The sequence below is a fragment of the Geotrypetes seraphini genome, chromosome 1, assembly GCF_902459505.1.
Source record: "Geotrypetes seraphini chromosome 1, aGeoSer1.1, whole genome shotgun sequence".
Classification (NCBI taxonomy): Eukaryota; Metazoa; Chordata; class Amphibia; order Gymnophiona; family Dermophiidae; genus Geotrypetes; species Geotrypetes seraphini.
Window position 1 is genome coordinate 112738616 of NC_047084.1, and position 18488 is coordinate 112757103.

General features: G+C 44.9%; 1 protein-coding gene across 3 annotated transcripts in view; it reads right to left on the bottom strand.

Moving 5' to 3' along the window:
- Positions 1-18488, bottom strand: part of RUSC2 (RUN and SH3 domain containing 2) — an 84643-nt gene that overhangs the window by 6989 nt on the left and 59166 nt on the right. For all 3 annotated transcript variants that reach the window (XM_033935894.1, XM_033935875.1, XM_033935884.1), the window contains exons 7-11: positions 18012-18186; positions 9501-9606; positions 9128-9174; positions 4858-5755; positions 507-667 (exon numbers count right to left, since the gene is read on the bottom strand). In XM_033935894.1, the coding sequence (XP_033791785.1) occupies positions 529-667; positions 4858-5755; positions 9128-9174; positions 9501-9606; positions 18012-18186 (1365 nt within the window). In that variant the 3' untranslated portion in view covers positions 507-528. The remainder of the gene's footprint in view (positions 1-506; positions 668-4857; positions 5756-9127; positions 9175-9500; positions 9607-18011; positions 18187-18488) is intronic.

Consider the following 18488-nt stretch of genomic DNA (forward strand, 5'->3'; position numbering starts at 1 on the left):
TTGAGAAGGAAAAGAAAGGAGGAGTATAGTATACTAAGATGTCCATATCAGCTGACTTGCATTATTTTTCCTTAGTAAATATTTCTTAGTTTTCCGTTTTATAATTACATTTTGGATCTTTTGTGGACTTGAGCTGATTTAAGTTAATTTAGTATCTTTGAACTTATTATATTACTGTGGGATTTTCTCTTTCTTGACTTAAAAGCTTTCTGTACAAGTATATCTTGAATTGTATTACTGAAAATTGAATAAATAAATAAAAATAAAAATAAGGGGCAAACAATGGACATATAAATACTGACTAAACAATATATCGTAAACATGGAACGATAGGAAAGTGGGACGAACTAGAATTTAAAAGAAAAAGAAAACATAAAGGGTAAACAACAATAGGGAAGCAAGGGAATAAAGATTATTAGATAACCTTATTATTAGATAACCTTGACTATTTCCAAGTCTATTCAGCACTTGAAAGCTCATATTTGTCAAAACAAAGGAGAACACACCTCTGTGGGAGGGCTGGGCTGCTTACTGAGGAGCGCCTTGGCACCGTGCGGCTTCTGGGTGTTCCTTCTCAGCAGCAGCGTCCCGCCATATCCCTCCACTCACAGTCTGTGCCATCAGCTGTAGGACAGAAGCGTCCAGGCTCAGCCAGTTGGACGGTGACCTAGAGAAGCAAAGACAGACGTCAGCTCTCTCCATAGGGATCTACATGAACATGGGCTTCAGCCGTCTTCATCAGTGTCCCTCCCTCTGATCTGAAACCACCACTACTAATCGTTTCTATAGCACTCTTGTTACATAGTTTTTGTATTTTTCTGTGTTTTTCTCTTGTTTTGTTTTATGATTATGTATGTAATTTGGGGAACTCACTTAGCATTGCTGGATTTGCAGGATATAAATATTTTAAAATTAAAAAATAAATACTAGACATACACAGCACTGTACATCAAAACATAGACAAGACTGTCCCTGCGCAAAAGAGCTTACAAACTAGTGAAGACAGACAAAACTGGACAAGAAGACTAGTATGTCTCACAAACTACCCAAAGCCGTGGCACACTAAACAGGGGGGCCTTAGCTGGAGGGCAGCCGGAAGTGCGCAGACGTTGATGCAATAACATCAGTCACATGTGTGACACTGTCACGCTGACGTCTGCGCGAAGACCTTGCAGACAGGCCTTGAGTTGCCAGTGGGGAGGGGGGTGAGCTACAGGAGATGTGAGGAGAGGCGCTGACGCCATTTGACTGTCTATAGGACGTGCCTCTCTCCGCCAGAGGCACGTTCTGAAGGCAGTCAGCCTGCGGCACACAGTTTGTGATTCACTAGGATGGTTATGGAAAGCTACTGAGTACTGATGGCAACCTTGTTAGTTAATTTTGGGTTATTTCACGTGGTGTCTGGAGTATGCATTACTGTCACTGATATGATACGAGGGTTACCAAATGACTCCAGAAAAAAGAGGATGGATTGCGACATCTGGGTTTTGCTTCCATTGAAAGAAATGGAAATAAAACCCGGATATTAAAAAAATATATATAAGATACAAGAATTTGGATAGAATTTTTTCTACACTGGGTTTAAAGTGAAATGTCCTACTTTTTTTTTTACTCTACTCATTGTAGGGGTAGTTTTATTGATTGGTCTGAGATACGGGCATCAACCCTCTCCCTCAGGCCCCTCACATACACAGGCATCAGCTTTCTCTCAGATCGTACTCAGCCACGGGTGGCAGGGCCTTCCCTCTGGCTCCACATGCTTGCAAAAGTGAGTCAGTCCCCCCCCCCCAATCACAGATATCAGTTCTTTCTCTTAGATCACATGCAGGCCTTCTCTCTTGCTCCATGCACAACCACGAGTCAGCCCATCCATCTCAGCCTGATATAAGCGGTTTTAGTCCATGATTGTATCCATTGAAATCAGTGTAGCAGGTCCCAAAATGCACCAGGATAAGGTTGGTAGAAATCCAGGACTGGCCAAAAAGTCTCCCTTCTGGAATGGACAACCTGGTCACCATAAGTGGTTTACTTATGCGGTGAGGAGCTGAATATTAACACTTGCAAAGTAATAAAGAAACATATAAGTATGACGGCAGATAAAGGCCGAATGGCCCATCCAGTCTGCCCATCCATGACATCCGCAGATGACGGCAGATAAAGACCTGTACAGTTCATCCAGTCTGTCCAACAAGATAAACTCATAGCAGAAGATACGAAGTTATACTAAATGTGTACCCTTGATCTTGATTTCTCCTTGCCATTTTCAGCTCTAGTCTTGTTCTCCAACTACTGAAGCTGTCCTCAAAGCCTCTCTCCAGCCACGATCAGGGTACAGACCGAAGAAGTTTGCCCAGCACTGGCAATCCTTCTCAGTTCCTGATGTTGCCATCTAATAATTGCTAAGCTTGTTTGGCTCCATACCTTAAAAACGTGGAATTTGATACCACCTTTCTATGGTTACAATCAAAGCGGTTTACCTGAGGAGTTACAGTCGGAACTGAACCCAATTCCTCGGGCAACTTCACTAACCATTAGGGTTATTCCTAACTTAACCCAGGTCTGTCCTTGGAATGCTCACAAGTTAGCTGGTTTTGAGTTCGGCGCTAACCATGCGTCTTCAGCGAAGATAACCAGTGAAGTGCCACTGAGATGATTGCCATGAACAAGCAATTTAATTGGTTGGTGGCTATTTGTGGCCGCTGAAATCATTTTGAACATCGGCTGGACAGAATATGAAGTTTTCTTTATGAGCGAAATTGGGAAGCAACTCCACACAAATGTTTCTTGGACTCAATGGATGACATACTGGAGGGCGTTTGGATAGCTGAAGGTCAAAAGATGTCTCCCACTTCAATGGATACAAATGGGTCCACCCACTTTGAGTTAATGGCATAATCGTATGCAAGAGTTATTACGAATGGAGCGCCTATCAGTAGACACAGCAGGCCAGAAATCCAAGAAACGCTTTTTGAAAATCTGGGATGCATTCTTGACCACACTGGCAATGTGAGTTTGATCCGCTCTGTTGAACGACTTACGACAGTTTTCACTAAAGTCAGCGATTGTCACTAAACAATGATCACTGCTAACTGACCTAATTCACTAAACCAGTGGTTCCCAATCCTGTCCTGGAGGACCACCAGACCAACTGGGTCTTCAGGCTAGTCCTAATGAATATGCATGAGATAAATTTGCATATAGTGGAAGCGACAGGCATGCAAATCTGCTCCATGCATATTCATTAGGGCTAGCCTGAAAACCCGATTGGCCTGGTGGACTTCCAGGACAGGGTTGGGAACCACTGCACTAAACGGCCCACCGTGTTTTTCCCCTCGATCTCCCATTTTCTGATCCGATCCAACTCATGCAAATTAGTAAAACCCCATACAAAATAGCCAAGCGATTGATTCACTTACATCGCTTGGCTATTTAACATCAGGTTTTACCAATCCTAAAACCCGATTGCTGTAGACCTGTCGGTAACTGTGTTACTGACAGGTCTGCCTGTTTTGGGTTGGGTTTTTTTTTCATTGGCACAGATATTTTACGTGTATTACACACACAAAATATCTGTCCCATAAAAAAAAAGAAAAAAAAATCCCCCACCTTCGCCGCAGGCCCTTCTCCAGTGATCCCCAACAAAGGCGGCGACCCACCCAAACCTAAAACAAATAGAAAAAGAGGATGGCATATCTGGTTTTAAGAAAGGTTTGGACAGTTTCCTGGAAGAAAAGTCCATAGTCTGTTATTAAGAGAGACTTGGGGGAAGTCACTGCTTGCCCTGGATCGGTGGCATGGAATGTTGCCACTCTTTGGGGTTCTGGAATTTTTTGTTACTCTTTGGTATTCCGGAATCTTGCTATTCTTTAGGATTCTGAATGAAATGTTGCTACTCGTTGGGATTCCGGAATCTTGCTTTTCTTTAGGATTCTGAATGGAATGTTGCTACTCCTTGGGTTTTGGCCAGCTACTAGGGACCAGGATTGGCCACCGTGAGAACGGGCTAATGGGCTTGATGGACCATTGGTCTGACCCAGTAAGGCGATTCTTATGTTCTCTGCTGAATCAAGGCTCTTTCCCATCCTGTGGGATTCCACACTCTCTTTATCTTCTCAAATCAATAATGTATCCAAAAAAAATGTTTTTTCAGTCTTAAGATGCTCAGACAAGTTTGTCATTTATTTTGTCAGCAACACTTTACAGTCTTAGTTCAGGCTATTTTATCTCAATTAGACTATGGCAAAACTCACTTTATGTCTGCTTAAGTCAATGTAATTTGAAAAGACTACAATTTATTCAGAACAAGGCAGCCAACTTGGTATTTGGCAAACATAAATAAGACCGTGTTACACCTTTATTAAGATCTCTTCACGGACTTCCAGTCCATTGGAGGATTCAGTTTAAATGTGCTACTGTCACATTTAAAATTCTGCATGGGATCGTTACTCCTCTGGTCCCTGAATCTTTTAATTCACATAAAAATTCTAACTTCAGGAATCTAAACTTGGCTTCCTCACTGTTAAGAGAATTAAAACTATGGCTAATTTCTGTCGATCTTTTTCCTTCTTATTCGTAAAAATTTGGAATGAGCTTCCTTCTACAGTCAGACTTCTCTCGCATTTACCAATTTTCCGGAAAGTACTGAAAACTTCGTTATTTCTGAAATTTCTGACTGACTCTCCTGCTTCAAACTAACGTCAATAAACGTTAAGGTTTTGTCCAATTCCTTATATACTTTGCTCAAATTTTGTTAACCGAGTTGAGCCCTCTTGTAGGGATGAATTGGTTTATAAAACTAAATACTGGACTGGAGAGAGACAGGCCATGAAAAGACACCTGTGTGACTGCTGCCCCTACCTGTTTGTCTGTCGGGCTTCGCTCTGCAGTTTTCGGGAACCAAACAGACGTCCCCACTTCAAGGCTTGGCCGCTCTCTGGGGGCCCTGCGGCTGCGACCTTCTTGTCTTCACAAGGAAGAGCTGTGGGTCCTGCCTGTTGCTCTTTGCTCTGTTTCAGTTCGCTTAGCACTGAGTCGGGTGGGCTTCCCATCCACGAGAGACGGCTAATCTCCTTTGGCGCCGTCTTCCCCATCTTACTTGCACTCTGCACTGGCTCCCTTTCTCCTGCTGGCATCTCGGCGGCAGGGCATGCCTCTGCCCCTTCTACAACTCCCTCTCTGGTGAGAGGCACTTTCCTGCCCTCTGCTGGTCGGGCTGCCGCTGCGTCTCCCTGCCTCTTCTTCTTCTCAAAGCGGATAAACTTTGGCCCCTCAGTCGACCCTTCAATGTACACCTGGGAGCTCTGCATGAGCTGATACCACCATCCAGCTTGCTTGTCTCGCTTCACTTCCTCCGCACTCTCTGTCACCTTCTTTGCCTCCTCCTCCTTCTCACCCGCGCCAGCCACAGTGACCACTCCTTTTGCACGCTCCTCTGCGGCCTTCTCCCTGCCTGCGCTCTGAGAAACCCTCTCCGTGGGGCTCAAGCCCCCGCTCTCCTCGCTGCCGCTCCGTGTCCTCATGAGCTGCAGGGTGGAGTGTATAGAGAGCTGCAGGCCTTGCTTGACCCGCAGCTGCTCTTTCTTCTGCTGCTGTTCTCGACCCATCTGTAGTAGGTGGTGCTCGAACAGCAGGTCCAGGTCAAAGGGCAGCAGTGAGAAAGGCTGTAGCAGCAGAAGCAGTTCCTCAAAGAGGGCCTGGCAGACGCCATGGGAGAGGGACAGGAAGCCCACTGGCTGGTAATGTGTCCAGATAATATCTGCAGGGAAAAAAAAATGAAATGGTGAAGACATGGCAGTAATTATGATGTGATATCAGCCAAGGGGTGAGAGAAAGTGTTATAGCCCTAGTTTGTGTGATATAAAAAAAAAAAAAAAAATACTGAAGCACAGGAGACAAAGACAAATGACTTGTATACAGCAGAGAACTGGAAGAGAAAGAATGAGTATTCAAACTTTCCATTCAAGCAAAGAAATAAAGAAACCATGATGTCAAGCAGATCTAGCAGAGGCATGAGAAGTGAGCAATGTGCAGGCTGAAAATTTCCAATTAAACTAAGCAAATAATCATTCGTGATAGATTGAATAAGCAAAAGACACGTCACCGATAGGTAGAAAATTGTATATAAGGACATATAAGTCGGGGAATAGTCGGCTCTGAGGTGTGTGAGCAATTTCCTCACCTTGTACAACTATATTAGCTGCGTATAATTTGTAAGATGTACTAAACCAAATTGACAAGTTAAAAAGTGATAAATCACCTGGACCGGATGGTATACATCCCAGGGTACTAAAAGAACTCCAACAACTCTTTAAAGCCATGTAAGCTCGGCTGTCTGTCAAACGTAGGAAAACATTCTTAAAAGTATGGGACCCATATATTTGCCCTTTACCACCTAGAGCTAGGAGTCTGATTCTCAATGAGATGATCTGACGTAGCTCTCATGCAGAGCTTCGGCTATTTCCAATCTCGGGAGGAAAAAATAGTTAATGTCGTATTAAAAAAATGACAATTTTGCATGAGGTAAGACATTAACTATTTTTTTCTTAGGCTCTCCAAGTACTTCCAAATCCAAAATGTGGCCCTGCAAAGGGTTTGAGTTGGAGACCGCTGCTCTATGTTGAGTGGGAAAACCCTGAAATGTCCTCTTTTTAGAGGACTTTCTGGATGCCCAGATGGACTTCCCTAAACCCAGTAGTTTGTCCAGGTTTTGGAAAGCCCCGACCTCCGGCCGCATCTGGAGGGCCTCTGAGAATGGGTAGATGATGTCACACGCATCTAAGCATGCTCAGAAGTCCTCCAGATGCGGCCTAGAGGTTGGAGAAGAAAGAACATAAGCAGTGCCTCTGCTGGGTCAGACCAGAGGTCCATCATGCCCAGCAGTCCGCTCACGCGGCGGCCCATCAGGTCCAGGACCTGTATAGTAATTCTCTATCTTTACCCTTTTATCCCCCTTTCTTTCAGGAAATTATCTAATCCCTTCTTGAACCCCAATACCGTACTCTGTCCTATCACACCCTCTGGGAGCACATTCCAGGTGTCCACCACCCTTTGGGTGAAGAAGAACTTCCTAGCATTGGTTCTGAATCTGTCCCCTCTTCATTTTTCCGAGTGCCCTCTCGTTCTTGTAGTTTTCGAAAAGTTTGAAGAATCTGTCTCTCTCTACTCTCTCTATGCCCTTCATGATCTTGTAAGTCTCTATCATATCCCCTCTAAGTCTCCTCTTCTACAGGGAAAAGAGACCCAGTTTCTCCAATCTTTCTCTCTCTCTCTTTCTCTCTCTCCCTTTCTCTCTCTCTTTCTTTCTCTCTCTCTCTCTCTTTCTCTCTCTCTCTCTATTTTTCTCTGTCTCCCTTTCTTTCTGTCCCTCTCTACTCTCTCTATGCCCTTCATGATCTTGTAAGTCTCTATCATATTCCCTCTAAGTCTCCTCTTCTACAGGGAAAAGAGACCCAGTTTCTCCAATCTTTCTCTCTCTCTCTCTCTCTCCTTCTCTCTCTCTCTTTCTCTCTCTCTCTCTTTCTCTCTCTCTCTCTATTTTTCTCTGTCTCCCTTTCTTTCTGTCCCTCTCCACTCTCTCTATGCCCTTCATGATCTTGTAAGTCTCTATCATGTCACCTCTAAGTCTCCACTTTTCCAGAGAAAAGAGCCCCAGTTTCTCTAATCTTTCAGCATATGAAAGGCTTTCCATACCCTTTATCAATCTCATCGCTCTTTTCTGTACCCTCTCGAGTTATCGCCATATCCTTCTTAAGGTACGGTGACCAATATTGGATGCAGTACTCCAGATGCGGGTGCACCATCACCCGATACAACGGCAGGATAACTTCCTTCGTTCTGGTTGTAATACCTTTCTTGATAGTACCCAGCATTCTATTCAACTTCTTAGAGGCTGCGGTGCACTGTGCCGATGGCTTCATTGTGTTATCTACTATTACCCTCAAGTCCTTTTCTTGGGTCCTTTCACCCATTACCAGCCCTCCCATCGTATAGCTGTACTTCGGGTTTCTGTTTCCTACATGCAAGACTTTACATTTCTCTACATTAAACTTCATCTGCCATCTCGTCGCCCACTCTTCTAGTTTGTTCAGGTCCCTTTGTAAATCTTCACAGTCCTCTTTAGTCCCAACTCCACTAAATAGTTTGTTATCTGCGAATTTTATTACTTTGCACTTCGTCCCTGTTTCTAGATCATTTATAAATACATTGAACAGCAGCGGTCCGAGTACCGACCCCTGCGGAACACCACTCGTGACCCTCCTCCAATCCGAGTAGTGGCCCTTCACTCCTACCCTTTGCTTTCTATCCACCAACCAATTTTCGATCCATCTATGTACATCTCCTTCCACCCCATGGCTCTTCAGGTAGGTTATAGGGTAGGTTAAAGGGATAGGAGGTAGGTAGGTTATAGGGATAGGAGTAGAGGTAGGTTAAAGAAATAGTCAGGGACCACTGCTCAGGCAATAGGCCTGATGGGCCGCCGCGGGAGCGGACCGCTGGGCGAGATGGACCTCTGGTCTGAATCAGCGGAGGCAATTTCTTATGTTCTTATGTTCAGTTTCCGTAGTAGGGTTTAATGGGGTACCTTGTCAAAGGCTTTTTGGAAATCCAAGTATATGATGTCAATGGGGTCCCCTTTGTCCATCCGTTTGTTAATTCCTTCGAAGAAGTGCAATAAGTTCGTTTGGCATGATCTTCCCTTGCAGAAGCCATGTTGGCTTGTTTTCATCAGTTTGTTCGTTTCAAGAAGCTCATCGATGCTGTTTTTTATCAGAGCTTCCGCCATCTTCCCCGGAACCGAAGTCAAACTTGTAGTTCCCCAGATCGCCTGTCGATCCTTTTTTGAAGATGGGTGTAACATTAGCTATCTTCCAATCCTCCAGGATCGTGCATGTTTTCAGGGATAGATTGCAAACCTGCTGTAGTAGTTCTGCTATTTTCTCCTTTAGTTCTTTCAATACCCTAGGGTGGATTCCGTCCGGGCCCGGAGATTTGTCAGTTTTTAATCTATCTATCTGCTTGTGTGGAGGCAGAACAGGGCAGGACCAGGTGTCTGGGTATCTACTTCTGGTAACCCAAATGCCACTTTCATCTACGCTCTCTCATGCAGGGTCTGGGGCAGATCTCTTACCTTCATGGTTATACAGGTGATTGAACCAAAACTCCAAGGACCGGATACTGTAAAGCAAGAAAACAAAAAAAGGGAATTATATCTGAACATTCAGGATCTCAATATCTTGGCAGGTGGGAGACATCACTCAGAGGGAGGGCCACTAGGGTCCATGACCTTTAACCCCTACTATCTCAGCAGGTGTGAATTAAAACTGCAATGATTGGCACCGAGTGAGCATTAGAGGCCCTTAAAAGGCTTCACTGAATTTTTAAAACACACCATAGTCAGATCAAAAGTCATCCGAACCCTGTCCAGTATAGAAAATAATCACTGCCCTTAATATACAGCTACAGAGATTTTCTAAGTTGCCGGATCCCTCCTCAGGACTTACTTCAAAAGGCCGAAGATGAAAGCATTGAACCTCATGCTGTGATTGGTCAGCTCAGGGCATTGGCTTATCTTATTATATAGGTTGTGTAGGACTTTGGTAGAAGGACCTAACACAAAGAAAAAGGTTGGTTAGAATATTTCTCCTGCTTTTGATTATACAGATCAGAATACTTACATTTGCGTCGTTATAAACTTCTTTGTATCTGTTATTACTTTTTGATATTCTTTTAGGTCAACTTGTAATTTGGAGTCATTTGCATTTGATTATTATAAGCTTCGATTTAGTAACATAGTAAATGACGGCAGATAAAGACCTGAACAGTCCATCCAGTCTGTCCACTAAAAATACATGATTAAATTAACTTGTCTCTTCTTGTGATATTTCTGGGTCATAGACTGTAAAGTCCACCTGGTCTTGTCCTGGGTTCCAAATGCTGAAGTCGCCATCCAAGCTCACTCCAGCCTATCCAACCATCCTGTTTGCAGGATATCTACCCTAAAGTCTGGCCAGTAACATCCTCATGTTCCAAGATAGTGGAGTTCCCATTGATACCCTCCCCAGCCCATCCTACGCCAAATCACCACATATGGGACACAGACCGTGCAAGTCTGTCCAGTACCGGCCTTAGTTCTTTAATTTACATCCTTCGTTTTCTAATTAGAGATCCTCTATGTTTATCCCATGTTTTTTTTAAATTCCATCACCATTTTCCTCTCCACCACTTCCCTCGAGAGGACATTCCAGGCATCTACCTCCCTCTCGGTGAAAAATAATTTCTAAGTCTAAGCAACAAAGTTCATGATCTGCAAGCCCTGATATTAGAGGCAGATCTAGATATTGTTGCTATCACAGAGACATGGTTCAGTGAATCACATGGATGGGATGCAAACATACCGGGATATAATCTTTTTAGGAAGGACAGAGATGGTCATAAAGGTGGAGGAGTAGCTCTCTATGTAAAGATCAATATCCAAGCGACCGAAATGCAAGGGACCTGGGGAGAGGAAGAAGCGATATGGATTGCTCTGAAAAGAGAAGATGGAACTTCTATCTACGTGGGTGTAGTCTACAGACCTCCGACTCAATCGCAGCGAATTGATAAGGATATGATTGTGGATATCCAAAAGTTTGGAAGGAAAGAGGAGGTTCTGCTGTTGGGAGATTTCAACCTGCCGGATGCGGACTGGAATGTTCCGTCTGCGGAATCGGAAAGAAGTAGGGAGATTGTGGATGCCTTTCAAGAGGCTCTGCTCAGACAAATGGTGACGGAACCCACAAGGGAAAAAGCGATATTGGATCTGGTCCTCACAAATGGAGAGAGTATCTCTAATGTTCGAGTGGGTGCTCACCTGGGTAGTAGCGATCATCAAACGGTTTGGTTTGATATAACGGCTAAAGTGGAGAGCGGCCGCACGATACTTAAAGTCCTAGATTTCAAACGTACGGACTTTAATGCAATGGGAAAGTACCTGAAGAAAGAGCTGTTAGGATGGGAGGACATAAGAGAAGTGGAAAGACAGTGGTCTAAGCTGAAAGGAGCGATAAAAATGGCTACGGACCTTTATGTGAAGAAAATCAATAAAAACAAAAGAAAAAGGAAGCCGATATGGTTCTCCAACCTAGTGGCTGAGAAAATAAAGGCGAAAGAGTTGGCGTTCATGAAATATAAAAAAACCCAAGAAGAGGAGAGCAGAAAGGACTACAGGGTGAAACTGAAAGAAGCCAAGAGAGAGATACGTTTGGCGAAGGCACAGGCGGAAGAACAAATGGCTAAAAATGTAAAAAAGGGAGATAAAAATTTTTTCAGATATATTAGTGAAAGGAGGAAGATAAAAAATGGAATTGCTAGGCTAAAAGATGCTGGGAACAAATATGTGGAGAGTGATGAGGAGAAAGCAAATGTGCTAAACAAATACTTCTGTTCTGTGTTCACAGAAGAAAATCCTGGAGAAGGACCGAGATTGTCCGGCAAAGTTACACGAGAAAATGGAGTAGATTCTGCGCCGTTCACGGAGGAGGGTGTTTATGAGCAACTTGAAAAACTGAAGGTGGACAAAGCGATGGGACCAGACGGGATCCATCCCAGGATACTAAGGGAACTCAGAGAGGTTCTGGCGAGTCCTATTAAAGACTTGTTCAACAAATCTCTGGAGACGGGAGTGATTCCTGGGGATTGGAGGAGAGCGGATGTGGTCCCTATTCATAAAAGTGGTCACAGGGATGAAGCAGGAAACTACAGGCCGGTGAGCCTCACTTCAGTTGTTGGAAAAATAATGGAAGTGTTGCTGAAAGAAAGGATAGTGTATTTCCTTGAATCTAATGGGTTACAGGATCCGAGGCAACATGGCTTTACAAAAGGTAAATCGTGCCAAACGAACCTGATTGAATTTTTTGATTGGGTGACCAGAGAGCTGGATCGAGGACATATGCTAGATGTAATTTATTTGGATTTCAGCAAAGCCTTTGATACAGTTCCTCATAGGAGGCTGTTGAACAAACTTGAAGGGCTAAAGTTAGGACCCAAAGTGGTGAACTGGGTCAGAAACTGGCTGTCGGACAGACGCCAGAGGGTGGTGGTTAATGGAAGTCGCTCGAAGGAAGGAAAGGTGACTAGTGGAGTCCCTCAAGGTTCGGTGCTGGGGCCAATCCTGTTCAATATGTATGTAAGTGACATTGCTGAAGGGTTAGAAGGAAAAGTGTGCCTTTTTGCAGATGATACCAAGATTTGTAACAGAGTAGACACCGAAGAGGGAGTGGAAAATATGAAAAAGGATCTGCAAAAGTTAGAGGAATGGTCTAATGCCTGGCAACTAAAATTCAATGCAAAGAAATGTAGAGTAATGCATTTGGGGATTAATAATAGGAAGGAACCGTATATGCTGGGAGGAGAGAAGCTGATATGCACGGACGGGGAGAGGGACCTCGGGGTGATAGTGTCCGAAGATCTAAAGGCGAAAAAACAGTGTGACAAGGCAGTGGCTGCTGCCAGAAGGATTCTGGGCTGTATAAAGAGAGGCGTAGTCAGTAGAAGAAAGAAGGTGTTGATGCCCCTGTACAGGTCATTGGTGAGGCCCCACTTGGAGTATTGTGTTCAGTTTTGGAGACCGTATCTGGCGAAAGACGTAAGAAGACTTGAGGCGGTCCAGAGGAGGGCGACGAAAATGATAGGAGGCTTGCACCAGAAGACATATGAGGAGAGACTGGAAGCCCTGAATATGTATACCCTAGAGGAAAGGAGAGACAGGGGAGATATGATTCAGACGTTCAAATACTTAAAGGGTATTAACGTAGAACAAAATCTTTTCCAGAGAAAGGAAAATGGTAAAACCAGAGGACATAATTTGAGGTTGAGGGGTGGTAGATTCAGGGGCAATGTTAGGAAATTCTACTTTACGGAGAGGGTGGTGGATGCCTGGAATGCGCTCCCGGGAGAGGTGGTGGAGAGTAAAACTGTGACTGAGTTCAAAGAAGCGTGGGATGAACACAGAAGATTTAGAATCAGAAAATAATATTAAAGATTGAACTAGGCCAGTTACTGGGCAGACTTGTACGGTCTGTGTCTGTGTATGGCCGTTTGGAGGAGGATGGGCAGGGGAGGGCTTCAATGGCTGGGAGGGTGTAGATGGGCTGGAGTAAGTCTTAACAGAGATTTCGGCAGTTGGAACCCAAGCACAGTACCGGGTAAAGCTTTGGATTCTCGCCCAGAAATAGCTAAGAAGAAAAAAAAAAAAAAAAAATTTTTAAATTGAATCAGGTTGGGCAGACTGGATGGACCATTCGGGTCTTTATCTGCCGTCATCTACTATGTTACTATGTTACTATGTATGTTACTAACATTGCTCCTGAGTCTTCCTCCCCGCAACCTCAAATTATGCCCTCTAGATGTACCATTTTCTCTTCTCTGGAAAAGATTTGGTTCTATATTAATACCATTCAAGTATAGCAAGATCTGGCAGCTCATCAAAATGGAACAGTACATAAGAGAAGTGCGGACCAATAGCTGGAGTTTTTCTGGCCCCCCTTACACTGCTGCAGGTTTCTCTGGAGGAGGGAGATACCTACTAGTGCTGCCCGATTTCCGATTCAAATCGATTCGTGTTTTTTTTTGTTTTTTGTTTTTTTTTTAAATCGGGTTCCCGATTCAGTGATTGCCGCTTCTGCTTTAGGGGAGCGTCAGTCAGGAAGTGCTGCAGTGTCCTTTGGCTTCCCCCCCTGGCTCCCGCTCTTACATTTACCTAATTACAGCAGCGGAGCAGCCTGCAGAGAGGATAGCTGGTGCTATAGTGATCCTTGCAGGCTGCCATTGGTCTCTGCAGCTGTCGTTCCCTCTGCTGTGATCCTGCCCCAGACGTCAGAGGAGGGGCGGGACTGCCGCAAAGGGAACAACAGCTGTGTAGGCCGATGGCAGCCTGCAAGGATTGCTACAGCACCAGCGATCCTCTCTGCAGGCTGCTCGGCTGCTGTAATTAAGTAAAGGTCAGACTGGGAGGCCAGGGGGGGAACATGCAGGCCTTCGGGGGGGGGGGGGAACCAGGCCTTCAGGGAAGTTGCAGGCTTTCGGGGGGGAGGCAGGCCTTCGGGGGAACAGGCCTTCAGGGGAGTGGGGCAGGCCTTCACGGGGGTGGGACAAGCCTTCAGGGGGGAGGCAGGCCTTCAGGGGAATTCTATTACCGCCACGGCTGGCACTAAGAAACGCGCTACAGTTTTGTAAAAGGGGGGAAACAATTACAATCCCAACAAGGCAGCAACAGTAGCCAGGTAAACCCTGTAAACTTAATTCACTAGTCTGACAATAGACATCCAACAATCCCCAGACCCCTTTAAAATAAGGCAAGATATGCTTTTTAGTGGCAGCCATATCATCGTACGTACGCACTATCCAAACCGCATTCCACCAGGCACGTTCGGATAAAGCAGAGCTATTTTTCCAATGAGTTACAATTAGAGAGAACGAGAGGGCACTCTCTAAAATTTAAAGGGGATAGATTCCGTACAAAGTTCTTCTTCACCCAGAGAGTGGTAGAAAAGTCCTACAATGCTTCATCCCTGTATTTGCTCACAAGGGCAACAAAGAACTGCAAAGTAAGAATCATAGTCCAAAAGTGTCAAAAAGCTTCTCAAAGAAATGGCAACACTTATCTTTGAAGACTGAGACTAAATTTCAGCGCTAATAGAGGTTAAACCACTCCCAATGCTTGCGCTCACCTGCACGTTAGCGTTTCGATTACCCTGATCTTCTTCAGGGGAGACCTCTTCTTTCCATTACCAAACCATGATTAAGCACTACACCTCTATGGCAGCTTCCTACAACGGCTGGTAGCCTGACTCACATGTGCCGCTGCATCCCCACCTCTAAACCACAAAACCAGTACTGCTTAGACCAGACATGGGCAAACTATAGCCCACAGGCCATATCAGCCCGCCGACCATCTGAACCCCACTGACCGCGAGCCCTACAAACTTCCTTCCAGAGCACTCTAAACAGGCTACTTCACGGCCTTCTCTCATCGGGGAATTCTCTCTGCCGCATCACTGATGATGTCATCAGTATCGTGGCACACGGAAGGCCCCGACTTGGGATCTTTTAAGAAAACCATCAAATGACTGAGAATCGTTCGGAACGCTGCAGTCCGTCTCATCTACGGTCTCAAGAAATCAGATCGCGTAGGCCCATATTACAAAAAACTACACCGGCTGCCCATGGAAGCAGATCAGTATTTGCTGACCATTCCATCATTGAAAGTAATTGGCACTAGAAGAACCACAACTTTTTCTGTCTTGGGACCCCAGCTTTGGAACAAACTTCCTTAGAAAAATTTAAAAGCAATCTAAAAAGCCATCTATATAAAGATGCATATGAAGCTTAGATCAGACAATCTTTCTTGATTTTTTCTATTCTCCTCTAAATTAAGTCTTTTTATAAAAAAAAACAAAAAAACCCAATTACTTTTAGACCAAGTTTCACCAAAAATCTTTTAATACCCCTCCTGATGTTGTTCTTCCCTAAATGTTTTTCTTTTTGTTTTTTTTTAAATTTTAAAGAAATGTAGTTTATCCTTGTATTCCTTATGTATCTTTAAATAATTGTGGATAAGATTGTACATTTATTGTTTTAAATTGTTTTTATTTGTCCCCCCCAAATTATTATTGTTATACACATTGAAATTACTTGATATTGCGTTCAAATCAAAACTTTAATAAACTTGAAACTTGAAAACCAGAACAGGTTCATCCCCAATCTATCTATCTCATCATTTTGACTTTCCAGGCACAACTTGTACACGGAGTGCCTACTTGTTTGCTTTCCCATCCTTCAAGAGATTCCTCGATAGAACACTATCATTCCAACTTTATCTCAAATGCTCTTTCTTACCAAACTTTCAGGAAGTCAATCAAAACTTATCTCTTTGACAAAATTCTCTGACTCAGTTTCCACCATGATGTACTTCTAAAACACTTCCAGGAAAAATTGATTAATCTTACTATGTTAATGTAATTTTGAAAGTTTTTTGTAATATTGCTGTCTGTATACAGTCTCTTGCTCTGTAAACCACTCTGAACTATTTGTGGTATTTCGGTATATAAAAATAAAGTTATTATTATTATTTAGAGTGCTACCAGCCCAACGTTGCTCTGGAGGGAGGTATGTAGGGCTCGCGGTAGGCGGGGTTTGGATGGAAGGGAAGGATGGAGGGTCAGCGGGGGTTCAGCTGCGCGGCGGGAGCAAGTGCTCAAGGGATGGGAGGGAGAGAGGAATAGAAAGATGCTCTTGGTCCGGGCCCTCTGTCAAATTTAAGAGCCCATTGTGGCCCACGAGTCAAAAAGTTTGCCCACCCCTGGCTTAGACCCACCCCGTGTTAATCTGGACATTTTGTACGGCGTGCACATAAAATAAAGACTTGAGTGACAGAATCAGAAAGAGTAGGCCTGCAGTTTTAGCTGCCTGGACACACACACAGCCCAGCAGAGCAGTGGGGCACCCTTGGGAGTGCTATAGTGAACCTCACATAAAATATCCCATCTCGCCATAGCCCCCTTCTATTGTATACTGAGCCCTCCAAAATCCACTGGACTCAACTGTGACACCTATATGTAGGTACAGTGGGATTAAGATGGGGTTTGGTAGGCTCACATATTCCACTGTAAGTGTACTGGTTAAACTGGAGTATGGGCCTAGCTACATCACCCACAAGGCTACTCCAGGAAGCTGAATCTGAAGCTATCACACAGGCAAATCCAAAGCATAAGACTGGAAATCGATGTTGCTCTTGTAGATTCTATTACCGTATTTCCCCATATATAGGCCGCAGCCTAAACATGGGTTTTACAAATCCGTGTATGGGGGCGCGGCCTAGTTATATGGAGCGGCCTATGCAGCGATTGTAAATCATCCCTCCCACCCCCGGTACCTTTTTCGGAGCCCCCTGGACAGCGGACGGCAAATCTCCAGTGGTGCAGGGCAGCCACAATCTCTTCGGCATCTGGCCTGCCCCCGCACCGCTTGACTGAGTGGCTGGCTTCAGTTCTCGCGAGTCCCGCGAATCCTGTGAGAGCTGACGTCGGCCATTCAGCGGGCGGTGCGGGGGCAGGCTGGGTGCCGAAGAGATCGCGGTTGCACTGCACCGCTGGAGATTCGCCGTTCACCATCCAGGGGGCTCCGAAAAAGGTACTGGGGGTGGGGGGGATGATTTTAAAAGGCAGGGGAGGTACCTGAAGATAAGCCATGGCTAATACCATGGGGCGGCTTATCTTCCGGTTTTTAAACATAGGCTGCCCTTTTCTGCAGCCTATACAGAGGGGCGGCCTATATGTGGGGAAATAAGGTAATATAAAGAAGTCAATAAGAACATCCACAACTTGAAGTAGTGAGGAAGACCCAACACGGTCCGTGTTTCGACCTAATAGTCTTCCAATGTGGTCTCTTCTAGAGTTTGTGGAGAAGAGAACCTGCACCCTTGATTTACATGGCTGACCGGTCAGGGCGCCTTTATCTGCCATCATGTTTCTATCACGTCCTCATCCCGCAACTAGGAAGTGACATCAGATGGGAGCCAAGGCCAGCCGAGCGGGGGGGGGGGGGGGGTGGTAGATGCATTGGCAAACTTTTCAAGAGGTACAGTATGTGGGGGGAGGGGTGGCAAAGAGGAGGCGAGGCACTGGGGTGGGGGGGGGGGGAGAAGCTTAGGCACGATTCATCACGGCCATCGTGGATTGGATGATTCATTGCAGCCGTGTTGAAATGTCCCGTAATGAAATGACTGCGATGACTCATCCCATTCCACTTGCAAGTGCTATTCTCTTATCAGCCACTAGATGTCTTTCCAAGAGTAATGGTGGGTTTAGCTCTAGTCTAAACAGTGAAGTCCTAAACCCAGAACCGGCTTCCCTGAGAATTTTTACACTTAAAGAACCAGAATCCCTGGACTATGATCAGACAGGAAATCTAGAACACAGAATGTGTTTTCTTGTATTTCCCCAGGAAACATAAGTAGAGAGAGAGAGGAGCCTTACCTAGCTGGGTGGAGGCCTCCGCTACGCTCCAGGGCAGGTTCCTCCTCTGTCCGATGATCATATCCAGCACGTAGGCCTTCAATCCATCGCTCAAGATGGCCCTGATGGCAGGGCACAAGTATTTTAAGATCAGGTGCCCCACATTGGGACTCACCGAGCTGTTTCCCAGTTTAGCCTGCCCAAAAAGACAGAAAATGTTATTCTCTCACAGAAAGACCTCCTGGTCCAGCAAAAAGGACATTATACCAGGTCTGCCCACAAAGCCAGAGAACCTGGGAATCTCTTTCGCTTCTCTCAGAAAAGTGAGAACTGCAAGGCCATAGATGCACTGAGGAAAATCCTGGACCGGCTCAACCTTCGTATCAGTTAACCAGGTTTTCAGGATATCCACAATCAATATGCATGAGATAGATTTGCATCTCAAGGAGGCAGTGCATGCAAATTCATCTCATACATATTCATGGTGGATATTCCGAA